Source organism: Pan troglodytes, chromosome 8, assembly GCF_028858775.2.
Source record: "Pan troglodytes isolate AG18354 chromosome 8, NHGRI_mPanTro3-v2.0_pri, whole genome shotgun sequence".
NCBI classification, from domain to species: Eukaryota; Metazoa; Chordata; class Mammalia; order Primates; family Hominidae; genus Pan; species Pan troglodytes.
Genome location: NC_072406.2, coordinates 118,853,163 through 118,880,713, shown reverse-complemented (window position 1 = coordinate 118,880,713; position 27,551 = coordinate 118,853,163). Strand labels below are relative to the sequence as shown.

The window sequence follows — 27,551 nt, the reverse complement described above, 5'->3', positions numbered from 1 at the left end:
CAGACAGAGTATTAGTCATTTAATCCACAGGGTTGTTACATTTTATTCGACAGTTGGTTAAATCCACCCCCCCCCCCCCCCCCCGCTGATGCCAGAGGCACAGCGAGGACCAGATTTACCTGCCTAAGTAAAAGCTTTGCATCTTTGCAGTTATGCTGGAGGAGATGCCCAAATATGTAACCCTTTCGTTCCCAACACTTCAAAGAGTGCCCCCATGGTCACTGTGGCAGAGTGGATGATACAAGACCAGTTAGGATGCCTGGGCTGTGACTTCAACCCAGCTACTTATGGTGAATAGTATTTAGCGTTGGTTTCCTTTGCGTTAAAATGTGTTTGTATGGATAATTATAATTGTAGGTACCCTTCCAAAGTGATTTAAAAAGAAACAAATATTAGATGCCACATCTCTTTTAAGTGCCATGCATGATACAGTGTTGATATAAAATAACAATATTCTATTCATCTGGAGATAGATGATTAACACATATGAGTTGACCAATAGTTTAAGAGAGGCCACAAAGGCAGTGCTGTCACTGAATATTATATGCAAGTGACTGGATGAATTACATTAAATTGGTAGCCCAAAGTTCAGGAGATAGAGATCTAGTGATCTGTCTACTCTAGAAGTCTTACAAAATGACTTCAGCTGGACTTTAATGGATATGTCGGATTTCTATTGTAACAGTAGGGGAGACCAATTTTTTACAACAGGAATGTCATATACATGAAATTGTAAAAATCACATTTACAAAATTGCAAATTTTTCTATGTGGCTGAAACTGAAATTTGTTATAGCTAGTTATAATTTACACACACACACACACACACACACACACACACACACACACACTTTGGAACCTAATCCTTATTATTTTTCACTGTTTTGGCTGTTTGATTTTTAGGAAAACTAATTTTTGTTTCCTTAATTAGGAGCCTTCAGAAATTTGCATCCAGAGAATGATATGTTTAGGGCTATTGATTTCAAGGGTTAATCAGTAGTAATATCAGTATAAACTGTGGTAATATGAGGTCAAAAACAAGACCAGTTGGGATGATATTACAGCAGTCCTGGCATCAGATGCTAAGGGTAAGAACCAAAAGGTACCCTTTGTGACCACAGACCCGATGAATCCTGTCATTTTAAAGTTGGAAGCAGTCTTTATTTATTTGTTGTTGTTTTTCTGTATGAGGCTAAGGATCTAAATATCTAAGAGGTTAACACATTTTCTCAAAGAGAAAAATCACTAATTGGTATCACATGTGGATATTCTACAAATGGGGTAAGGGGCTACCTGACGTTTGATAGTGTTCTCATTCTTTTTTTTTTTTTTTTTTTTGAGATGGAGTCTTGCCCTGTCACCCAGGCTGGAGTGCAATGGCGCAATCTGGGCTCACTGCAATCTCTGCCTCCAGGGTTCAGGTGATTCTCCTGCCTCAGCCTCCCAAGTAGCTGGGATTACAGGTGTGTGCCACCACGCCTGGCTAATTTTTTGTATCTTTAGTAGAGACGGGGTTTCGCCTTGTTGGCCAGGCTGGTCTCAAACTCCTGACCTTGTGATCCACCCACCTTGGCCTCCCAAAGTGCTGGGATTACAGACATGAGCCACCACGCCCAGCCAGGGTTCTCGTTTTTGACGGTGATATTTCGAGATGAACAGATGGGAAAGAGCCAGGCTTTCTACTGACCTCTCTGTTTCTTTACGAGAGGATGAAGGATAAATCATACTGGAAAAAACACATCGTGGATAGCCAGCTCTACAAGTAGGAATCAGAGAAGACCTCCGTATCTCAAGGCTTGAATCACAGAATAGGGAGTGGGGCATTCGCTGGAAGGGAGTGAGCCGCAGCCGTTAGCTGATGGCATTGGCTGGAAGTCAAGTTGAGAGGGTCTGTGGCCACTCAGGTGGGTCAGTGATATGGAAATAAAAGCTGACAGTCCCCCATGGGTCGTGGAACTTTTAGCACTGATGAGATGTGGCAACAAGGAGGACCATGTGCTGGTGTTGGCTGGCCAGTGACTGCCCTTGCCTAGGAAACAGGAACATTTATTCTTTCATGTAAGTATTGCTCATCAGTTTTTCTGTGACAGCTGCTAATGTCACTGCTGCAGATCTCCCAGCTAGGATCTTAGTCAGTATTATCTCTGCTGGATGCTGTTTTACATCAAATTGTGGTGAACAATCCCTTAGAAAATGCATTATTGAGGTGGCAATTCCTATGAACAGGGTCCTCCTCTTTTCTCTTTTTCTTTATTTGCTGGCTTCTTTGTTTTTTTAAGGCATACTCTCCGTCTTTTGAACACATAGCCACATTTATTTTCCCCTTATCTCCCTGACATTGCTTTTTCTCTCCTTCAGTGCATGTGACTTTTAAGCTCCTAAGGACAGAGTTTGGAGCTCCAGCCTGCAGGATAGACCCTCTATGAGCTGCGGTACCCTGCTCTAACTGTGTTTCATTTTGGGTGCCTAAATCCCAGTGGAGGCTTTTTGATGTGGGCATTATAAGGGACTCAAAGAGTTTTGTTGAACAGGTGTTCCTTTCTGGCCCAAGATAGAATTTTACTGGATATCAGTCCTATGGGAGGTCATATTAAGATTTTAAAAGGTGGTTTTAATCAGGGAAGAATGTGTATGGCCAAATGTCCTCAGAATTCACAAACCAAGGTTTTTGATATTTTTTGTTTTTACTTAGAAGGAGAAATCTATTTGTGATATTCAACATCTAGGTGGTTGTATTATTAAGGATTCTCCAAAGAAACAGAACCAATAAGGGGAGGAGAGAGAGAGAGGAGGGGAGAGAGAGAGAGAGATTGATTGATTGATTGATTATGGGAATTTACTCATGTAATTGTGGAGGCTTATAAGTCCCAAGATCTGCCATCTGCAAGCTGGACAACCAAGAATGCCAGTGGTATAATTCAGTCCAAGTTGGAAGGCCTGAGAATTGGTTGGGGGTGGAACCAGTGGTGTAAGTCCTGGTCCAAGTCCAAAGTCCTGAGAACCAGGAACTCTGATGTCTGAGGGCCAGGGGAGACGGATGGATATCCCAGCTCAAAAAGAAAGAGGGAATTCACCCTCCCTCTGCCTTTTCTATTCAACACCTCCAAGGATTGGATGATGCTTGCCCACACTGGAGAGGGTGGATTTTCTCAGCCTACTGATTCAGGCACTAATGTCTTCTAAAAAAACCCTTACAGATATACCCAGATAAGTTTTATCAGCTCTTTGGGCATCTCTTAGCCAAGTCGACACATAAAATTGACCATCATCATAGTTGCCAAGAGGTAAATGCTATCTTGTCTGGGGATGTGGCTATCCAGGCACCACTAGAATGACTGAAAGGAAAATGTGTGGAGCCTTTTACCCATTGAAATTCTTAAATAAGTAGCCTGCGTTCATAGGAAACCCTGCCCTGAGACTTACCGAGTAAAGACATAGGAGCTGGACTTGGCCTCTGAAGGGCCTATGTGAGGATGTGCCTTTGGAAAGCCCTGAAATTTTCAGAAAAAGGAACATTATAGATACAATTATAGAGATTCTGTTTCAAATGGACAGGGGGCTACTTGGTGTCTACAATCCCACCCCTCACATTTTTAAAACAATGAATCCTTGTGGAAAGTATGAAGAATTCCATGGCATTTATTATAGGAGCACCAAAATGTTGCTTTCTTTTATTAATTTACTTTTTTTATTTCTATAATTTAAACAGTAGGCAAACCAAGCATTCTACCCATTTAAAAAAATTCTTTGCATTTGGAAACTGAGCAGATAAGAGAAAGGAGATATAGTCCTTTACTTCATTGCTAGCTGACTTTCTTGCCTCAATACAGGAAACCACCCAAGGAAGGCTTAGCAGAAGGCTGAGCCTGCCAGATTACATCTTTATTTCAGTTTGGCAATAAACTAGTGTACAAACTGTGCTATAAAACATTGCCTCCAACGGCATCTCTCAGTCTGTCTTAAACACCTCACTAAACATGACGTGTTGGGAAACATTTGAAATGAGAGAAAACAAAGAGCAGATGTGGCTGTAAGGAAATTTAAAAAAAAAAAAACAAGAGAGGAGTATAAGAATCTGTGTATACCTCAGCTTTGCTGTCTATGCCGGGGTAAGGGCTCTTGGAGCCTCTGTTAGGATTTGCAATGGAGACGTGATTTGTAAAGGGGAGAGTGCCATGTTGTGAAACCAACACGAACACTGTCAGGACTCTTGCTGCTGAGTGGCTGGAGAGCAGAGGCCCCTTGCTGTCCTTATCCAGACCTCTTCTTCAGGTAGCTCCAGAGAAGGGCCTGCTGCCCCTTACCATGAGCAGGAAGGGCTGCTCTTCTCCTGTCCTGTGCAATCCCCACCCTTGTGGACGTTCAAGACCACGTAGAGCATGAACGCAGTTCCTATACAAACAGGCAAGAAGTACAACTGAACAAAACAGGCTGGGTCCAGGCTGTGGGAAGTTGGAGAGCAGGTGTTCATTTAGAAGGAGGGAGGGATATTGTCAAGCTCTAGCCTGCTGTTCTTGCCATGTAGGAAGGTGGGTCCAACGTCACCAGACCTTCAGAATTCTTTCTTTTTTTGAGAGAAGTAATTCTGCTTTGTTTTCAATGTGAAGTTTTCTTATTTTTATGTGTGTAACAATGACCTCAGAAATTTAAAAAGAAGCACTGCATAGGACAGATAAACCTCATCTGCTGCCCTGTGGTTGTCCTTTCTTCTTTCCCATTATCTTTGTTTTTCTTTGTTCATGGGTCTCTCTTTTGATTTTATTTGAGAAGATGTTAATTTTTTTTTTTTTTTTTTGCGATTTTTTGAAAAAAGTACATTCAAATAAATGATCGGGTTTGTCGAGGGAGAATAAAACTTTTAGGACAGTTTGGTGGGCCACCCTTTATTTTGTGGCAGTTCTAGAATGTTTGTAAGTTTATATTGACTCGCTTATTTTGGAGCTCTATGAGTCCAAGTAAGAACATGTGGAAAACTTGCTTCATTCCTGATCTTCTTTAAATTCCAAAGGATCACAGTTTATGAAATAAACAGAAAATCCTAAGGCCTGTATGTTGGCCTTCCCTTCAACATTTTTTGGTGCGTATGTGTCAGATACCAAAACATACTTTTAAAGGCAGAAAACAGGCTTTGATAGGGAGGTTCTGTTTACAAATAATGGAAAATCTAATTTTTTCTTCTTTTTTTGAGACAGTCTTACTGTCTTGCCCAGGCTGGAGTGCAGTGATGTGATCTTGGCTCACTGCAACCTCTGCCTCCTGGGTTCCAGCGATTCTCCTGCCTCAGCTTCCCGCATAGCTGGGATTACAGGCGCCTGCCACCATGCCTGTCTAATTTTTGTATTTTTTTAGTAGAGACTGGGTTTGACCATGTTGGCCAGGCTGGTCTCGAACTCCTGGCCTCAAGTGATCCGCCTCGGCCTCCGAAAGTGCTGGGATTACAGGCGTGAGCCCTGTGCCCGGCTGGAAACTCTAAATATTAACAGCTGGCATTCTCTTCAGAAATGAAGGCTGACTTTCAGTTAAAATCATATGGTGATAGAAAAGGAAAAATGGACTGCCAATGTGATGAACAGCCAATGACAGAATTTTAGTAACATGCATAAAAGTGAATTTTATTAAAAAAGAACTAATTTTAGTTCTCTGCCTTCTCTCTCTACCAGTCCTGCAATGTTTTTAAAGTTTCATATCTATTCTACATGTATACCTATAAACATATCCATAAACAAAAAATCTTCTCTTTATTCCTTTTAATTGTTCCTTTCTTTCTTTCTTTCTTTTTTTTTTTTTTTGAGACGGAGTCTAGCTCTGTCACCTAGGCTGGAGTGCAATGGCACGATCTCAGCTCACTGTAACCTCCGCCTCCTGGCTTCAAGCTATTCTCCTGCCTCAGCCTCCAGAGTAGCTGCGATTACCGGCACCCGCCCCCACGCCTGGCTAATTTTTGTATTTTTTAGTAGAGACAGGGCTTCACTGTGTTGGCCAGGCTGGCCTCAAACTCCTGACCTTGTGATCTGCCCGCCTCAGCCTCCCAAAGTGCTGGGATTACAAGCGTGAGCCACCGCTCCCAGCTAATTGTTCCTTTCTTTTCCTGAGTGAGCCTTCACAGAAGGGCAATACTTATCATGGCTGCTTTGAATGGCAGACATTCCCTGGGAAATATTGACTACTTAATAAAGAAATAGATGCCAGCGCTTTCAAAATCTCAGTCATACTAAGGTTTCTCACCACTGACCGACAGTAGAGTGAGCTGGTAAGAGGATCAGCTGTCTGCTCTGTCACGTCCTACCCCTGCTCTGTGACCTTCAACAGGTCGTTTAAATGTAGTTTCTCCAACTGTAAAGTGGAAACAATAATAAGAGTATCTGGCTCATGGGACTATTTGATGATACTGAGATAACGCATGCAAAATATGAACACAGAGCCTGACACATAGCAAACATGGCATAGATGCCAGCCAGTGTATTATCCAAAGACCTGAAAGAAAGCACCCCTGGTGTGGTGCAGCTGGAATTAGACAAAGCATGTCTTAGGCAGAGGCTGTCTTATCCCTGTGCCTTTCCAGTACGTAGAGTTACAGGCACTTTAATCAATTTAATTTAAATGCCTTTTTAGACAATCACTAAAAGGTCCCATGGAAGCAGAATGAATGGAACAGGACAGACAGATATGTGGTACTTAGAAATATTATTGATTATAACAATAGAAAACCATTAAATATTAAAGTATTTATCTTCACATTAACTCTGTTTGTTTTTTAATAGACCTAGCAGCCCCTTAATGTCAAAAGGGCAAGATTGAGATAAAGACAAATTGATCCTTGAAATTCAACCCCCTGGGGATATTCAAATGATTTCTGCACAAGCACAAACGCTTAGGAAACTGATATCTACCTAATGCCATCATGTTTCCCCAAGGCACTGCATTAAGTTAAAAGGCACTCAGTTTTTTTATAAGAAATATGTTGAGCATTATATACCATGCTGGTTTGGCAGGATTTTCATGTGCTTGAAATTTCCCAATGTCAGAGCTGATTTCTAATCTCATGAATATGTGAGTAATTTAAGTATCCAAGTACAAAACTGGCAATTAGAGTGGAAACCAGGGAGCTCGCTAAATGTCAACCCCAACGCTTGTTTATAAAACAAATTCTCAAGCTGAAATGCCATCATATGCAAACAAGGAAGGCCTACTACGTTCACCTTAGATACCGTGTTTAAACAGGTTGTATCATTATTTTTCAGTTGCTATCTGGAACAGTTTGATTTGCCTGTTTCTAATGATTTTGGGGAAAAAAAATAGAGCTACAAGAATAAGGAGAAATGAACATTTTAAAACAAGCAATTGGGTTTAAGATTTGAACAGGCACAATTGTGCTATTTAATAGTTTTGTAGGCTTTGAAAGAGAGGTATTTGTTTGTCCAAATTTTTAGCTAGTTCTTCATCTGTTCTATGCCACCAACGCTTGTCTTTAAGAACCTTTAAGGGGCCAGGCGCGGTGGCTCATGCCTGTAATCTCAGCACTTTAGGAGGCCAAGGCAGGCAGATCTCTTGAGGTCATGAGTTTGAGACCAGCCTGGTCAACATCGTGAAACCACCCCTCTCTACTAAAAATACAAAAATTAGCCGGGCATGGTGGTGCATGCCTGTGATCCTAGCTAATGGGGAGGCTGAGGCAGGGGAATCTCTTGAACCCTGGAGGCAGAGGTTGCAGTGAGCCGAGATGGCGCCACTGTACTCCAACCTGAACAACAGAGCGAAACTCTGTCTCAAAAATAAATAAACAGATAAATATATAAGAATCTTTAAGGCCAAGATTTTATCTTATCATTTTCCTATATACCTCCAGACCTGGATGCACAGGAGGTGTTCACAAATCAAACTCGCCCACAGTCATATATTGGCCCTCCCTTCCCAACCGGCTCCAGTTCCGTAAGTCTAATCTTCCAAGCTTCAGAGTACCACCCTCAACTGTAGGGCATTTGACAGACTTCAGTGACAGCTGGGGAATGGGCAGTGACAGATTTGATAAATCCAGCTGTAGGAGAGATTGATGGAACCAGCAATAGGCCATCATTCCTGCCCAGCCTTCATCAGCAAAGCCTGACTGTTCAGCTTTGATACTCTTATCTTTTGACCTTAATGACATTTGGATCCAGTCTACATCAGCTCCCCACAAGTATTGGTAAGATTGCACCTACCCAGCCTGGTTCCAGGCTCTCTTTATAGCCCCAGCTTCCACTTCACTCTATTATGCATCCCAGCCAAACTGGGTCTCTTGTTATTGACCAAAGAAATGTGAGAACACCACCCTGAGTTTTGCTGCTCTGTTTATTCGCACAGACTGACCCATTCCCCTAGAACACTTTTTCTGCATGTCTTCATTCTAAGACATATTAATTGTATTACAAAGCCCGCTGTGAATTCTTTTGCAAATTCCAAACTTTTTCTCTACAACATAGGCCACTACAACACTGTGCACAAAATATTACACATTACTGTAGGTTATCTGTGATATCACTAATACACAACATTTTCTTTGAGAAACTTAAATCTATTGGGGCAGGGTTGGGTGTGGGGGTCTGGATTGGGCATCATGGCTGTTTCACTATCTGCTCTCTGTACGGAACAGCCAAGTTAAAGACTTGTGTCAGCTCTTAGTGAAGTTTATGGAATCCTTTTAAGTGTTGTAGATTTTGGTTCCCCTTTGCATGGGTCGTGGCCCCCTCCTATGCTGTGGAACCAGAGCATCAGAACATACTTCTGAGGACCGCATTTTTCTCTGGACTGATTCTCTTTCTTCCTATTGAGGGTGATGGAAAAAAGAACTTGATATTTGTGATGCCTCAGGCCTGGCATTAGGAATTTATATGAAGTCCTTAAGGTGCCATCTCTTTCTTGCTAAAAAAGGATGGAGGAACAGCAGTGAGAAGCAGAGAGTCATAAGGTGGATGAGTGCTTTGTACCCAGGCCATCCCCAGGGCAGTATTAGGATGAGGCAAATAAAATAGAACTGGCAGGATTTTCTGTCAGCCTTTTCAAGAAGTACAATTTGCAGGCCCCCTGCTTCCAAAATGTTAAGAGGAGAGAAGGAAAGAGGAGTGGGCAGGCAACCTTGAAAAGAGCCGACAGCAGGATGTTTTCCACCAACACAGGCGCCTCCTAAGGAGCCTGTGTGGAGGATCCCCAGGAAACTACCCCTTGACCGGGGAAGCCACCGTGGGAAGCTTTGTGGTGAACAACATCTGGTCCCATGAACCAAAGACTTAAAACGTTATCACAACTCTTAGCTTCTGTGGAATTCTCCTAGCACAAATTTCTTTGAAATGGATGCTCTTTCACTCATTTCCCAGCTGCAAAAGAGAATTCTATCACGTGCACCTGTCTAACAATCTGAAAAGAGAGGATACGTTGATCCGATTTAGGAGTATTGAAAAGACTTTCTAGGGACACTGACAATTGCAAGCTTGTGGATCACCACAAGGAGTTGAATTTCTTATCTAGTAGCAAGTTGTCACTCTTCTAGGGATTTAACCAAAATGTGAATGTGAAGGTGGAAATGAAAGTTGGAAATGGCTGCTACCCTTCTCTCATCCCATCTTCATCTGCTGTAGACTAGGAACTGAGCAAAACCAGTGCATCCCATTCTTTCCCTCCCCCAGGCTATTTTGTCCTGCTGTGGCATCCCTCTTTGTCAGTGCCTACCATCCAACTGGCAGCTCCAAAGACATCCAGAGGATGGCGCCAGAGATGCCTAACAGTTGGCTCAAAGCTCTCAATGAAACTAACCCTGGCAATTTCATCCTTTGGAATTAAGTGTATTTTTATCTGCATTCTTCTTAAAGCAAACAAAGACAGATGGCAAGGAAACAAGCCAATGTGAAAGATGTCTTAAAAAAAAAAAAACCCTTCAGGAGAGGAACATGTCAGGATAGAGAAAGAAGTGCTAATAGCCCCAGAGTAGCATAATGATAGTGTGGAGGGTTAGGCCCTAAGGCTGCTAATAGATCTTGAGCACAGGTGAGTGTTGGGTTTGTGCTCATTAAGTTGTATTTACTAATGCAATGTAGTCACAGATACTTTAGAATGATTTTACACAGAAAGGATTTTCTGTGTTGCATTCTTATTGCAGATATAACCAGAATCTTTCCCTGTTCTCTAACATTTCTGCTCCTTCAGTTCTTTTTCAACATTTATACTAATGTTAGCTAAACAAAATCAAACCCAAGAATGGCTTTTTTTTTTTTTTTTGAGACAGTGTCTTGCTCTGTTGCCCAGGCTGGAGTGCAGTGGTGCAATCTTGGCTCACTGCAAGCTCCACATCCCAGGTTCACACCATCCTCCTGCCTCAGTCTCCTGAGTAGCTGGGACTACAGGCACCGGCCACCACGCCCAGCTAATTTTTTGTATTTTTAGTAGAGACGGAGTTTCACCGTGTTAGCCAGGATGGTCTCAATCTCCTGACCTCGTGATCCGCCCGCCTCGCCCTCCCAAAGTGCTGGGATTACAGGCGTTAGCCACCGCGCCCGGCCAAGAATGGCATTTTTAAGTTCATGACACAGCACTAGTAGAGGAATAATGCCCTCCTAAAACTAGTTTAAGTACTCTTTCATCCTCTTCCTAATCTTTCTATCTTTCTCTAAGCTTGGCATAGCTAGAGAAAGCTGCTGCTGCTTTCTCTGATGTGACAGATAGTAATGATAGTTCTCAGTTCCGTGTTCTGACAGTCAAAAGAAACCTTGGAGTCAGAGACAGACAGGGAGGGAAATAAATCTTACTTAGGTGCTGCCAACACTATGAATTTTATTAAAGGACATTGACTCATTCTACAGGGAAAGCCTTCCGCTGGTGGCTGAGACAGTCATTGGATAAAATGCTTTGATACCATTCCCTTCTTTGTGGAGGAGCACTTTGCTTCCAGACTCTGTAGGTTTAATTAACACGTTAACTTGAATGGCAGAGTTGTTGTTTTCTTTTTAGTCGGTATAACACCAGGCTGGACAATTAATTTTTTAGGGAGAAAATGTCTGAAGTAGTAGGTGGAGAATATAGAGCAATTTTGTCTGAAAGTGAATATTCAAGACTCTGCTTTCAAATCCTTGGGAGTTTCAAATATACTGATATTTATAGGGTTTTGTGGATGTGTGTTTTATTTGTTTTTTAGGTATACGCCTCTAGTTATAAATCCGTGGAAGCAAAACATATTCCTCTGGTAAATTTTCTTTGTCCACCAATTGTGAAACCTGTGTTCTTTATTAGGTAGAAACGTGACTAGGAAATTCACGTGGTACAAAATCATTATCTTTTTCCTTTATCATCTACTGTGTTTGAGGCACCCGTACACGTAGAAGGATAGGATTTCCAACATCTAAAAGCTTTGCAATCTCATTAAAGAGGCAGGAAGTGGTCTTAGATATTTTAGAGTAATTTTAGATAGAAAGGAATTTCTGCCTTGCATTCGTGAAAGGTTCTCTTGAAAGGCTATTAAGAGAATTAAATATAAATACGTGGCTGGTAGTTTGATAGCATCTGCTCTTGTTCCACAGTTCTTTGGAGATGAGACCGGTAGGAATCTTAGTAGGTAGAGGAGGGTTCATAGAAGAGGTGGCCTTTCATCTGGCTCTGAAAACAAGACTGGTGTTGAAGAAGGAAAGTCTTGAAGCCACTTCTGCCAGAGTGGGCAGCCTCAGTGAAGGCGTAGCAGGGCGTGTGTGGGAAGGTGACAGGGCCAGCCCACCAGGACCGAAAGTTACCTTTGGAGAGAGTAAATTGAAAGAATCTCACTGAGCTGAATAAGAGAGGCTTGGTTTAGTGAATTGTTTTGTATACCCACCACTTGAGGGGCCTCTATATGCTCACAAATAACAAAGTTGCTCTTTGAAGATATAAACAAATGTCATGGGACATACCTGAGTGGTCCACAGGCTCCAGATTCAAGCTTAGGGGATACATTTAACAAGAGAAAAAAAGAACCACAAACGCTGGCGCCCAACAATTCCTCACAGAGATGAATTCTCTGTGGGAGCAGGAATAGCAATCCTTTGGTATAGCCGTAGGAGCACACAGAGTTTACATATTATTCTTGCAGCATGTATATGAGTTCAGCCTGTTACCCAGACATATTATTATTTTGAACTGTCCTGATACTTTTACATTTGCATTAATCTTTGTATGTTACTAAATATCGATATATCTATATGACATAGGCACACCACAATGGTATGAACTCTGTTCCCTTTAAACTTATAGAAAGAAGTAGAGCTCTGGGCTTAAAAAAAAGAAGACAAAGGGGAGAGAGAGAGAAGCAGATATTCTCGGGTTGGGTGCCTGCTGTTGTTGTATAGTCCTCTGTGTTGAAATACCAGGTGTTCAGGACATGCTGAGAGCAAGAAGCAGGCCATGTATACACTGGCTGTTTGAGTTCTCAGTTAAGACAGTGTGACCTGTCCCATCTTCTATTATCTCTATGAGGGGAGTTGTCACCCATCTCTCCTTGGCACTCATAAAATATATCAAACGTGAAATGTACCCAGGAAACCAGTCTCCCCAGGCATCATGGCCAAAGAATGAATAATAGGCTGGGCACGGTGGCTCACGCCTGTAATCCCAGCGCTTTGGGAGGCCGAGGTGGGCGGATCATGAGGTCAGGAGATCGAGACCACCCTGACTAACATGGTGAAACCCCATCTCTACTAAAAATACAAAAAAAAAAATTAGCCGGGCTTGGTGGCAGGCACCTGTAGTCCCAGCTACTTGGGAGGCTGAGGCAGTAGAATGGCGTGAACCCGGGAGGCAGAGCTTGCAGTAAGCCGAGGTCGCACCACTGCACTCCAGCCTGGGCAACAGAGCGAGACTATGTCTCAAAAAAAAAAAAAAAAAAAGAATAACGAAAAAGACTTAGAAAGAAAAAGTTACAGATTCTCCTTGGCTAGATGCCTGAATAATGTGTAATTATTACTTAGATAAGCTTACATAGATAAGCTAGGCTTATTTATATCTTGTCCCTGTCTATCTTACCACTTTAACTCATGTTGTTCCTTTTGTGAATAATGCTATTTTTGTCCATTTGAATGCTGTCATTCATTCAGGTCCCAGCTGTTTCACCACAGCATCTGGAAAGCATCCCTAAATTGGCTCCTGTCTTCTGCATTATTTTCTCACTGGCTGCCTCGTGCATTTCTCATTATGTGAGCCAGGTTCAGGTTACATTGCGTACTCTTCCAGAACCAGGTCTAGATTTTGCACTTCTTTGCATCACCCACAATGCTCAGCACATGCTGGGTCAAGTGGCACAGCTGACTTTATCGCCAGGCAGAACAGGGTGTGCATTCCAGTTCATTCAACCACTTCTTTGACATGTAATTTCTCACAAGTCAGTTAATCCTTCTAAGCTTCAGTTTCCTCAACTGTAAAATGATGATATTAGTCTGATTTGCAGAATTTGTATAAGGAATAGAGATGGTACATGTGGAGCACTCACCTTGTATATGGCAGGTGTTCAGTAAATGTTGGGTATGATTATTATTACTACTGATCCAATGAACTGATGTTTGTGTGTTTGATGTACTATAGAACCATAGTGCTGAGTAATTTCTGTTCTTTACAGTTATACAGCTCTGCTGAATTTGGGAGAAGATGGCAGCTTATCCAAGAAGGGGTTGTACCAAACAGGTTCTACTGGTAAGTCTCACTTTATCTTGTAGCACATTAAGATATGACCTAGTCAGATATGACCTAGTAAATGCCCATTGGAATCTTGTTCTCACCAGTGCTCTCACATAAGGTCTGTTCTTATTGGGACATGCCCACATCCCCTCAGGGCAGGATGTGACATTAGAGTAAGAAACACTTTAAGAGAATGTTAAAAAATGTGTCACAGTCTTCTTGAAAAACCCCAAATGGATTATGGAGGTTAGTGAACTGCAGGGGCTTTATGAGAATTGCTTTGTTATATTTTGGTGGAACCTTTGAGACAGACATTTAAAAAAATCTAATAGTGACTTTTTATTATTAAAAGCATTATATACACATATATCGCATATTCAGATGAAGATTTTCAGTCTAAATAAGTAGGTTTTATTTAGTCTAAAAGTAGATCTTCCTCTCATTCCTGATTTTAGATCTTGTAGGCCTTCTCCTTGTTATTTATTTATTTATTTATTTTAGACAGCCTCACTCTGTCACCCAGGCTGCAGTGCAGTGGTGCGGTCTGAGCTCACTGCAACTTCTGCTTGCTTTGTTCAAATGATTGCCCTTCCTCATCCTTCCCAGTAGCTTGGATTATAGGTGCACGCCACCATGCCTGGCTACTTTTTGGATTTTTAGTAGAGATGGGGTTTCACCATGTTGGCCAGGCTGGTCTTGAACTCCTGACCTCAAGTGGTCCACCCACCTCAGCTTCCCAAAGTGCTGGGATTACAGGTGTGAGCCAGCATGCCTGGCCGGCCATCTCCTTGTCATGTGGGACACAGTTGCTGTTGCTAGTTTCTCAGTTATCTTTCTAGAAATGTTCTGTGAATTGCCAAATGTGCGTGTGTGTGTGTGTGTGTGTTAGTGTGTGTGTGTGTGTTTGTGTGTATGTAGTCTTACTTTGCTTGGGTTGCCGTAACAGAATACCATAGACTGGGTGGCTTAAACAACGGATATTTATTCTTCGTTGTTCTGGAGGCTGGGGAGTTCGAGATCAAGGTGCCGGCAGATTTGGTTCCTGCTAACGACTCCCTTTCTGGCTTGCAGATGGCTGCCTTCTGTCTGTGTCCATACATGGTAGAAAGAGAGAGCTCTGATCTCTCTTCCTCTTTTTTTTTTTTTTTTTTTTTTTGAGACGGAGTCTCACTCTGTCACCAGGCTGGAGTGCAGTGGTCCGATCTCAGCTCACTGCAAGCTCTGCCTCCCAGGTTCACGCCATTCTCCTGCCTCAGCCTCCCAAGTAGCTGGGACTACAGGCGCCCACCATCACGCCTGGCTAAGTTTTTGTATTTTTAGTCAGGATGGTCTCGATCTCATGACCTCATGATCCCGCCACCTCGGCCTCCCAAAGTGCTGGGATTACAGGCGTGAGCCACCACGCCCGGCCTCTTCCTCCTCTTATCAGGGCATTAATCCCATCATAAGGACCCTATCCTCATGATCTAAGCTAAACCTAATCACTTTTTAAAGGTCCTATTTGCAAATACCATCACATCATAGTGGGTTATGGTTTCAACATATGAATTTTGAGGAGACAAAAATATTCAGTCCCTAACATATATAGATAGAGATACTTGCATTTACATAGATGGTAGCTGTGCACACTGTTCTATGCCTTGTTTTTTTTGAGGGATGCAGTTAATTATGCATACATCATTATTTTTATTTGACTACATATCATTTTGCTCTAAGAATATAGATTGGAGGTAAATCTTATGCCTAATTAATGCAAAACATAAACTATATATGTTAGCGGGAATCTGTGTATGGGAAAAGAGAAATACGTGAAGAGAGAGAGAAGGGGGCAGCAAGAGAAAGAAAGGGACAAAGGAAATAGCATTCCTTTCTTTAACTGCCTCAGTTCATCCCCCTAATTAAACTAGAGGTGGCTGTGTCCATGGGAATGCGTGGGTAAAATTGAAAACAAGGAAAATATCAGAAGTTAACTGTGGCTTTTAAGTTTCCAAGATCTTAGATTCTGGCAAAGTAAGAACAAAGCACAGAACATTCTAGTGTGATTTTGATATTAATATTTATCAATACCTTTGAATGTACATCCTACCTCCTGCCAAAAGACGTGATTCTACCTTACCCTAATTTCGCTAATCTGCCTGTGGAAAAGACATTTAGGTTGTTTCAAGATTTTTACTACTATAAACCGTGTTACAAGGAATTGGCTCAGACAAGAGTTTAAATATCCTTTATTCATGTCATTTAGAATCACTGTGACAGTGACCTTTTAGGAGCCAATGATCTCCCTGCAATGAGGGCAGTGAAAGTATCTCCTCTTGATTCCTCCTGAAATCACACTGCCTCTCATCAGCCTTTAGAGTTACAGGCAGAATAGATCACCGAAGTACATAATGGCTTCCCACCTCCACTCCAATTCTTTCGCTTTTATATGAACTTCTAAGAGGAATGCATTTTTATCCTTCTCATTTTCAAACACTGCCCTAAAACCCCTGTGGGAGTTGAAAGCCAGAGAACTACATTAGAGAAATCTCTTAAAAAGCTAGCAAAACTGCCTGAAAAAGTTAGACAAGCTATTTGCAAACAAACTGTCTCAGAGATAACACAGGGACTTCTATATGGTAAGATACCACTTTTTCCCCTATCATAATGAGACATTCGTAACTAAAGGAGGTTTTTGTTGCCCAGAAGCTTATTTACCTCTCTCCCTCTGGTGCTCTTGTTCAGGATGCTGTGAGCCTTGCTTCTAAAGTCCAAATTGACATCTTCTTTCTCCAGGATCTCAACTCTGTCTCTTACTGAATCTTCCTTCTCTGGTCAGCGTTTTTTTCTCCCTCTCTTACTAATTTTGTATCATATTCATGAGAAACCTTCATCTCTGTGTGTTTTGCATGTAAAGTATAAAGTTATTTTCTGGAAGAGAGGGTTCATGTCTTTTTCTTTCATTCTCTCCCTTTTTGGGGGTGTTATATGTGCATAGAAAGGCCTCAGAAAGTAAGCAAATGAAGGACTGAAATAAATGAATGTTGTCCCCCTAGATTATCCTGGAAATGGAGTTGCTGCTTTGCTAATGAAAAAGCATGAGGGACAAATCTTTTCTCAAGTCCTACTTTCAAATGACTGCAAATATCTGTACATGGTGCCCAGAACTAGAGGGTAGGAAGTAGGGCTTGGCAGAAGTTGGTTCCTACCAATAGAAACAATGAAAAATATTGAAAGGATGGGCAAGAGAAAGGAACTGAGATGAGAACATTTCCCATGTAAGTGGTACATATATACAGTGTTTTCTGTGTCACCAGAGGTCTTATTTATGCATTATTATAACCTGAACAGACCTCACCACTGCTTCCGCCAGTGCTAATTGCAATTTTTTCTTTCCTATTCCTTGAAGAAGGAATCTTCTATGTGAAAGCTTGATCAGCAAAGCTCTTCTAATCAAAAGCCATAAAATTATTCTTATAAAAGCATTACACATTATTGTATGTGAATTCTGATTGATCTGTTAAGTAAAAGAAATAAAAATACAACCTCCTTCTTTTGTTTTTGAATACAGACATATCTTGCCCATTCACGTCTTAATAGTGCAACAAGCACTACTTAAGCTATTTAATCCTCATAACAACCTTCTGAAGTAAGCTTCTCATTATCATCATTAACAGATAGGGAACCTATGGCATAGAGAAGGTAAGTAATTTGGCTAAAGTCACCCAGCTGGAAAGTGCCAGAGCCAGAATTTGAATGAAGTCTGTCTGTCACCAAAGTCTGTGCTCTACTAAATCAACAAATGCTCTTGTCTCTGCCTCTTAGCCTTACGTTCTTGGCTGGGACTGTGAGCCCTGGAAATCTAGCCCACTCAGGAATATCAATGGTGAGAGCCCAAAGTTCTTTTGACCACAGTGCCAACTGTGCTTGTCAAATGGCTCACAAGGGTTCCTTAAGCTTGGTTGATTTTTCTAGAGAAGGCATGGGAACTCGTAAATTGCATAGTACCATGACTGTTGATGAAAATCTCGGTCTCTGCCCACATGGTCTGTATTTTCTAACTCTGAGCAACTACCTTAAGCTGACAGAAAAGTTGTCAATCAAAGCAATATTTATTAGACTCACTTCTGGAAACCAGTTACTTCAAATTATGTAGGAACTATGGGGCTATCTAGGATAATTCAGCAAGCGTAGTTAAAAGAAACCTCCTTTAATCATTTCTGCTTGGAACCTGGCTATTGGGGGTGTGTATGGGACTGAGGGAGATTTCTCTAGTGTTAAATCAAATTGTTAAGTTACCATGGGTAATAACATAGAATTTCCCTAGAGAAGAAATGAAGGCAAATTCATATTTTTTCCTCATCACCTAACATATTGATAATTATTTTTATTTCTGGTAGCAATGGTCATGCCACCCCTGGAAGTAATAAATAGCAATTGTGAAATAATTATGGCATGCAACAGCTTATTCTTACGTTATCACAGTGGCTTCTGATAATGTTACCAAAGCACTGGAGGTTTGGTCAAGACCCTACTGCACACAAAGCCAGTCACTGAGACAGCAAGTATTGCCAAAGAAGAAGGCTTTAATCAGGTGCTGCAGCCAAGGAGACGGGGACTCAGTCTCAAATCCATCTCCCTGGCTAAAAGTATGGGTTTATATAGCAGGAAATCAATGTAACAGGGTGTAAAACAGGAACTAGGGAGGGGCGAGGAGGCATCTGGTTCATGATCTGGTGAGTTTCAGTTCTTTAATACTTTTTTTTTGAGAGGCTTGAAGATCCTTTCCTGAGGAAGGAACTCAGATAAAACAAATACAAGTTTCAAGCTTTAACAGCAGAAGGGTCAATTTCTATGTTTATCTAAAAGAACAGTGTATGGGAGTATTGAACTGGTTTTATTAATACTACCATAGCAACCATAAATAAGAACTTTCCTCCAAGGAGTTCAGATTGTTTCTAAAACTGACTTACATATATAGGACATCATGTAAGAGACAGCATAATATTACCATTAATAGAATAGGTGTCCTTTTAATTTAACTGACAGCAACAGTGGTCTTGTTCTTTCCTGTGCTGGAAATCAATTTTATTGGGAGGCAGTACAACTTGCAGGTCGAGGGGTTCAAGGACACTGAGGTTTACTTTCTAGCGTTGCCATTTACTAAGTAAAAAAATCATGGGGAAGTTACATAACTTCTGTGTGACTCAGTTTTTTCCCCTGTAAAATAATTAATACCTACTTCATCAAATGAGATGCTTCTTGTGAGTTGGTTACATGCCTTGTGCCTAAGAACCATATTGAATGCCCACTGGCTACCAGTGTTAATATTATTCATATCTATTTCTATCTGTATTAGTTTTGTTTTTCTTTGTGTTGTCTTATGATCAGGTTTGCTTTCCCCATTTTGTGACAGCAGTGGACACTAGCAGCTTTAGGCTTACTTTTTTTTTTTTTTTTTTTTGAGACATTGTCTTGCTCTGTCACCCAGGCTGGAGTGCAGTGGTGCAATCTCGGCTCATTGCCACCTCTGCCTCCCGGGTTCAAGAGATTCTCCTGCCTCAGCCTCCTGAGTAGCTGAGACTACAGGCACAGGCCACCATGCCTGGCTAATTTTTTGTATTTTAGTAGAGACGGAATTTCACCATGTTGGCCAGGCTGGTCTTGAACTCCTGAGCTCAGGCAATCCGCCTGCCTCAGCCTCCCAAAGTGCTAGGATGACAGGTGTGAGCTGCCATGCCCAGCCTAGGCTTACATTTTAACAGCTTAGAAGCCCCATCAAGCCAGTCTGTCTCTTTTCCTCTATTTCCAGGGATTGAATCTGAGAGGCCTGGCTTGGATCAAGGACATACAAGATAATTCATTACTCATGTAGGTCAGACACATATCTACCCCAAGAATTGAAATACGGTCTGGGGTTGAGACCTAATCAAACTGCATGGTTCAAGGTTGGAGGAAATGTCATTCCTATAAAGGGAAAAAAAGACACACACACACATACAAAGATTACGTTACTGTAAGGGAAGATGGGTTTTCTTCTTAGGGAAAAAATATAGAGATGGGAGAACTGAGTGTCATAAGGATATAATTCCATCAGGGGATTTATATTTGTTGAGTAACTACATTGGTCTAGCTAGCCACATGATAATCATGCTATTTGATCCTCTTAACAAGATTATATGGTAGTGGTTATTATCCCCATTTTGATGAAACAGAAAAGTGAAGTGATGTAGTTTATCCAACATAACACATAATTTGTAGCAGCCAGGTTTTGAAAGATCAGTTCAAATTCAAGACTTACTCCCTTCTCATCCTCCAATAAAAGACAGGAGAAAAAACTTTAAATTTTTAAATTGTATTTTAGTTTAGCACTTCAGTAGGTAAAAGCTAAGGTGCCGCATCTGACACTGAACAAAGAACATGGTGGTGGACGATCAGTGGTATCCAAATGCCTTAAATAAGGAAACCTCCTGCCAAAAGCCAAATTCTCTACTGGAGGATGGTGAATGTGGTTTGTTAGGATCTGAGTCAAGTTTAGTATAAAGAAATGGAAGGCATTTCTCATTAGAAACTCTTCAGCAATCTATTAATTATGCAAAAGACAATGCAATCTCGGGGCTGTTTCACTTAATTAAAAATAGGTTCAGCCTTACCTTATTGATTATGTTGCTCTGACATACAGACAGCTGGCTTGAAATAGGGACAGCTGAATGGTGATACATATTTTCTGTGACTAATTCACACATGGAAAATCAAGAGTTGGCTCAGCAATGAACCTTTGTTATTTTGGAATGCCAGCTATGTTTCAAGGATGTCCCTCCGGGAGTTATATGACATCTGTATTATATAGCAGAAGGATAAATGTTTATCCTTATGCTATACTCAGCGCATTTCAGCATGTATACACATTCTCATTCTTCCCCACAGTTCAATGCCAGTCAATGTGAATGACTTCCCATTCCACATCTTTTTCAACAAGTCCCATTTGTTGAGCATTTACTGTGTGCCAAGCCTTGTGCTAAGTATTTTGCATATATCGTTTAAATCAATCCTCAAATAATTGATGTGAAGTAGTTTCTTGATCAAGACTCTTTCAAGATATGTGATAGAAAAATGCATCCTGTTTTAAGAAGAAAAAAAAATTTTAAAGAGATATTGGCTTATGGGTCTGGAAAGTCAGAGGAACTTTATTAGACTCCACTGTATCCATAGGCTTCTTAAAGGCATCAGATCTTGATCTCTCCCCGTCATTCCACTCTCCTTTCCTCTGTTTTAGCTTCGCTTGGGCAAAATTTCTCTTTGCAGTGGCCTCTAGAAGCTTCTATCTTCCCAATTCACTCCAATGTTAAAGAAAAGGACTTCTTGCTTGTTCCAGAAAAACTCCTAGCATTAAATCTTATGGGCTCTGATTAGGTAAAATGCCCATAGAGAGACCTGGGGCTAGAATCAACTTTACTAAACCACATGGACAGAAAGTAAGGAATATGATGCCCCAGGAGAGACTAAGGTGCTTTTACCAAAAGACGTGGGGAAGATAATGCGAAGGCATCAACAAGAGGTACCCATTATCCAGAGATGTTTCAGTCCTCTTTTTCAGATGAGAAATAAATAAGTTAAATAAATAAACACAATCTTATATAATTTTGCCTAATGTCTCACACTAGTAGACAATAGTAGTGAAATTTAAACCCAAGTATGTCTGGCTAGAGAGCCTGTGTTATCTGCACACTATGCTATAATCTACGTCCAGTGTATCTTCATGGCACCCACTGGGCTATGTACCAATAAAGTCTGGCTTTTGAGCTTGAGTTCTCTTCTTACGTAAAACTCCTACATTGACAGATACTTTATCCACATCCACTGGGCCTCACTGCTAGTCCTTGAAGTGATTTTTTTTTTTTTTTTTTTATACCTGGCCTATTATCGCTGCCCCAAATTTTCTCCTCTAACCTTGAGTATCAAGGCTGACACGAAAGAGGCAGCTTCATAAACTTTTGCTAACATACCTGTCCATGATCAGAAAACACTCCAGAATATAAAATAGCCTCTCGCTCTCTCTGATTCTGACTCGTATCATTACCATTCATTCTCAAGGCCTTGTTGAATATTGCTGCCAAGCCAACTTCAGGTTTTTATCCCTCTTATTGTTGTTTGATAGTTTGTTTCATATACACGAGGTCACCTGGCCATTTGTCTTCCTCCTTCAGATATACCAGCCATTCAGCACAGCACCCCTAAGACTTCTCTAAGCCACCCACACTAAAGAGACTTAGAGAATGTGGCACGAGATGGCTGTAACTCTTTCCTCTTCCTGCCCCCTAGTGAATTTAGTGGATTCAGTAACAAGAGACTGAGCCTCTGCATTTTTCCTTATCCAGGTTCTGCAAACTGGAAATGGGGTGAAGTCTAAAAAGGTTACAAAAAAAGGAGAGAAAGAGCATAAAACTCTATTAGATAAAAATGACCAGATATACCGATAATATATTAGGAAGGGGGTATGGCTTTTTTTTTTTCCCAAGATTCTCTGCCTCATCTCATACTCAAAGCTATGAAGCAGGTCAGTGTCTGCAGAAAACTTCAAAATGAATACCATCACTCACTTTCAATTTATGTTGAGGTGGCAGTGGAATATCTTACCATTTAGAATCAGCTTTTTGAAAATAGGCTTCCATATTTCCTGATTCCTCATATCCCAGCGTGACTACTCTTGGGTCATATTTATCTCTGCTGTCTTACCTCTTCTTAAATATGTGGATTTCCAAGTTGTGTCAGTTCTTCCCTCATAGTATTATCCCTGCCCACTTCCTCTCCCATTCTCCTTAGCATTACCCTGGTTTAGCTCCACCACCAACACCCCAATGAGAAATAATGAAAAAGCCTCTCCATTCATCTTCCTATATCACTGCCTAAGGACTCTTGTGTCTCCCCAAATATTTGTCTCATTCCTCATTGTTTGCAACATAAATTAAAGAGGAAGAATCTAACTAGGTTCTTGCCATGGTGGGCTCGAATGTACTTTTTCTGACCTACTACCCACTCTAATTCTGTATGCTAAATTCCAGGAGTCCAGGTAAGTAATAGTAAGCACTAGTAAGTCTATGGATCTGTCAATACTTCTTACATCGGTCCTTATTTATTTTAGCAGTGATTAATTTTTAGCACCTATTACGAGCCAGGACAGTTTTAGTCTTTGAATACAAAGATGCTGTGTGAGGTTTTTTGTCATTTATTAGGATCACAGTGGATCTTTCTGGCCTTATACCAAAGCCCACCTCTGCCATGGAGCCTTCTTTGGTTCTTCCTGCTTTTGGGGACAAAAGAAATCTCTTTATTCTCTGAATTTAAATGGGATGATGTCACAGATAAAATGTAATATATCATACCATGTACCAGATTGCAGGTCTATATATGTGATTGGTAGGAAAAGCATGGATTTAGGATGAACATATTCAGGTGTAAATTTCTAGCTTTACTATTAACTAACTAGATGATTCCAAGAAACAATTTCACCTGCCCAAGCTTCAATTTCCTGCTACAAAGTCTTATTTTTAGCATTAAAAATGACATATTATCATTATTACCATTAAGTAACTTAGCACTTAGTATGTTCTCCATATATATTTCTTTATTGTCTTCTTTTCATTTCCTTCTAGAAGATAAGTTTTTTAAGGTTCAAGGCTCTGCCTTTAACATATTTCTATCTTGTGTACTACAGTAAATAGAGCAGCAGAAACTTGTGCATACACACACACAGGGTACTAAAATTCATCAGATTTACACATGCTTGTACATGTACACATGTAAATCCATCAACGCACAGACTGAAATATCTTGAGTAGACCTCATTAGTTAAATTAGACAGCTATAGTAGGTAACCTCTGTATTTCCCTCTAGCATGAAAATGCCAGAATTCTAAATCACTGGAGTATATATTGAAGGAACGAAAATTTTAGATCCATGAAAGGCACACTTTTCCATGCACTAGGCTATTTATTAACTCCTTAGGCTGTCCTAAGGAGTAATGAGATCCCTGTAACCAGAGAAATTCAAGCAAAAACAGAAAGACTCATCCTAGACTGCTCTTACAGTGCGAACCTGTCCTTTACTGCTGATTTTGACAGGTCTTGATACATTTCAGAATATGGAGTTCAGGAGAAGAACTCAGAAAGCCCTTTTCTTTGAGAATGGACTTTGTTCGCTCTTCTTTTACACTTTCCCTTATTCTCTCAGGCAGTCTCTTCTAATTCTGAGCCCCTGCCCTCTGAGTAGAATCCTGTATGGTTTGGATAAGGAGCAGGGAGAAGTGGCAGAGAATCTTCCCAGAGATCCCTTCCCAAGGTCTACTGAGGCATTTCTAGTGCCTGCACTAGGAGTTCTAGATAAGAAAATTTTTATTACCTTGAGAGGCGTGGTATTTCTTCTTCTTTTTTTATTGTTAATGGTCTCCACATGAATGCTGCTTGCTAACCCTTTTGCACCTCCTCCACATTTTTTTTTTTTTTTTTTTTTGAGACGGAGTCTCACCCTGTCGCCCAGTCTGGAGTGCAGTGGCGCAATCTCGGCTCACTGCAAGTTCCGTCTCCCAGGTTCACGCCATTCTCCTGCCTCAGCCTCCCGAGTAGCTGGGACTACAGGCGCCCGCCACCACGCCCGGCTAATTTTTTGTATTTTTAATAGAGACGGGGTTTCACCGTGTTAGCCAGGATCGTCTCGATCTCCTATCTCGTAATCTGCCTGCCTCGGCCTCCCAAAGTGCTGGTATTGCAGGCCTGAACCACTGCGCCTGGCCCCTCCTCCACTTCTTAATCTTTTCCTGTGATTAACAAGTTTTCCCTTCAAATTAAGTTAAATTTCCCCTGCTGCAGTGTGAGCCCATCACTTTTCATGCGACCTTCATTCACTAATGGCCATCATTGATTCCTGTCATCCTTATCTTGATGATGCCTGTCCCCATAGGCTGCAGCTTCTCTATCTTTGAACAATAGATATTCAGTCACTTCTCGAGACTTCGCTAAGAATTCTTATTATGGCAGAATGCGAGTGATTACCATGAGTGAGGGTAAGAGGGAAAAAAAATCCTCATAATTGTATCTTCTTAATTTATAATTTTATTAGAAAGAATTTACTTGGCCCTAGTGATCACACCTCACTTAGCTTTCAAATTAAGGGCCTCTAAGTTTGCATCACGTCTTTGTATGCTTATCCTTGTTCATTCAATCATCGATTTTGAATGTTGCCTTTAGTCAATAGGAGATGGTGTTTAATGTGTAAAAATTGGAGTGCTGGAGTCAGAATACCTTTGCCAGAATCCTGTTTTCAAGGGGTGTGACATTGAGCTCTTTAATTAACTTCTTTAAGCCTTACAGTATTCATCAGTAAAATGGTCCTCATAAGAGTATCTTCCTCGTATACTCATTGTAAGGATTAAAATGAGATCATTCAGGTTGGTTACATATGTGATGAGTAAATGTTAACTGCTACTGAAAAGAGGAATAGGGAAGAGTTGGGTATTAATGTGTTTCTGAAATGTGGCAATCTCATTTTGATTCGATTGAATAATTTATATTTTCAATGGGAATTTTTAATGTGTGCATGTATTTTACTTCTTTGTTGTCCAGAATCAGCAACAGTGGATAGAAAATCAGCTGAAGGTTTTATTTGTAGCTTCTCAATTTTATATTATTCAACTCATTTAATTAGTTTCAATGGAGTGATTTTACAGGCCAAATTCTGGCCACAAAGATGTAGGAAACACAGTTCCTTCCATAAAGGGGCTTGCAGCTGCTTAGGTAGGACTGCAAAGAGAATGCCTAAGGAAGCATATGGAAGGATATTTCCCCTGCATAGCTACTGCTCAGTGAGTTTGCAGCCAAGCAGGTTTGGGGCCTGAGGTCACAAGGCGGGCAGTCTCAAGTAAAACTGGGCATGGAATTGGGAAGAGAAGAGCAAGGACAAACTAGAACCTGTCGGGACATCTGCATCTGCCTCTCACTACCTCTAACTAAAATGAGTCTTGGAAGAAATTGACTGCGCTCCTTTCCTGCCTTCCAAATCTCGTATTTCCTATTGGCGAATTGTAATATGAAGCCATACAGAGACTGAGAAATATAGTTCAGGCAGAAGTAAATCACAGTCTATCCTTTGAAAACTTGTCACCTGTGCAGGTATTTTGAAACCATGTATAACTCCCAAATAAAAGCAAAAGCAAAATTATGCTTCTACCTAGCATGATGGCATTTCTGCTCCTCCATAACTTAAATGTGATAAATAACTTTCCCCAAAATGAAATCATTTGTGTATGCCACATTATGTATATTTAGGTAATAGTCCTCCTCTGGTTGAGTCATGCTTCCCCTTTCTATATCCTGAAAGCAAAATGCTGAGATGTAGCATTAGTCAATATAATCAATATTGACATATTTTCTGCAGAAAACATAGGTAAATGTGGGAGAAGAAGACAAAAGGAAAGGATTGTTACACACACACACACACACACACACACACGTGTAAGAAGAAATTGACAACAGAGCAGAGACAGCAAAGTGCCTAGAACAGTTGGTGGCATGTACTGTTATCATAAAGTCTAAATTTTCATCAAATGGAGGTGCATTATTATTTTATGTATCAGCAAAAAAAATGCTGCCAATTAAACTACAGATATATCTAAGATATATTGTGGGTTTCATTCCAGACTAGCACGAATAAGTGAATGTTGCAATATTCTTGCAGCTCGGGGAATAGGGAGGCCTGAGGAGAGGGAGAGAGATGGGGGAATCGCTGGTCTGTGGAGCCGTCAGAACACACATGCCATTTATCAATTAAGTTTGCAGTCTTATATGGTTGTTGTTTGTGGCACTCCAAAACAATCACAATAGTCACATCAAAGATCACTGATCACACATCACCGTAACAGATGTTATAATCATGAAAAAGTTTGAAATATTGCAAAAATTAGCAAAATGTGGCACGGAGACATGAAGTGAGCACGTGCTTTTGGAAAAATGGCACTGATAGAATTGCTGCATGAAGGGCTGCCACAAACCTTCTATTTGTAAAAAACAAACAAAACAAAACAAAAAAACTCAGTATCTGTGAAGAGCAATAAAATGAAGTGCAATCAAAGTATGCCTGTATAACATTTGAACAATCATAAGATACCTACTGAGGTACAAGATGTTAAAATGAGAAAAAATTGGCATTTTGGAATGGATGGAAGAGGTGCTCAATAAATATTTTCTGAGTGAGTGAAAAATGTAGGACAGATAATGGGGATGAGGTGGCATTATTTATTCATTTTATTTATTTTAATATTTCAATTGACACATAATAGTACATATTTATGGGATACATATAATATATAGTTATCGGATCAGAGTAATTAGCATATCCATCTTCTCAAACATTTATTTCTTTGGGCTGGGATCATTCTATATCCTCTCCTCTTGCTATTGGAAAATATATAATAGATTATTGTTAACTGTAGTCACCCTGTTGTGCTATAGAACACGAGCACTTATTCTTCCTATCTAGCTGTCATGCTGTATCTTTAAGTACATTTTCAAATTGAAGGTTAAATAGGGTTGTCATAGTAGATAACTACCGAGATGCGGAATGCTAAATTCAAGACAGAAGAGTAGAGAAGACCCAAAAACTGAAGGTTGACTTATTTGACTGAGCACAAAAGGAAGGCAGAGTAGATAGAGGAAAATTCTAAAACCAACTGTAAGACTAGTAAGTCTATGTAGGTGATGAGCCCCGATGTATTTACGCATCGGAATCTCAGGATCAAAGAGAACTTAGAAGACATCTCATCTGACCCCCTATGACTTGCAGGAATCTCTTCTAAAAAATGCTAGAGAAATGGATGGAAACATCATTTTGGTTTGGGAATGGAACTTGGTCTGTCTGTCAGGA

General features: G+C 40.7%; 1 protein-coding gene across 6 annotated transcripts in view; it reads left to right on the top strand.

Annotated features, from left to right (window-relative positions):
- Positions 1 to 27,551, top strand: part of SORCS1 (sortilin related VPS10 domain containing receptor 1) — a 590,109-nt gene that overhangs the window by 388,085 nt on the left and 174,473 nt on the right. For all 6 annotated transcript variants that reach the window (XM_024346619.3, XM_009459224.5, XM_003951748.5 and 3 more), the window contains exon 5: positions 13,603 to 13,676. In XM_024346619.3, coding sequence (XP_024202387.3) covers positions 13,603 to 13,676 — 74 coding nt within the window. The remainder of the gene's footprint in view (positions 1 to 13,602; positions 13,677 to 27,551) is intronic.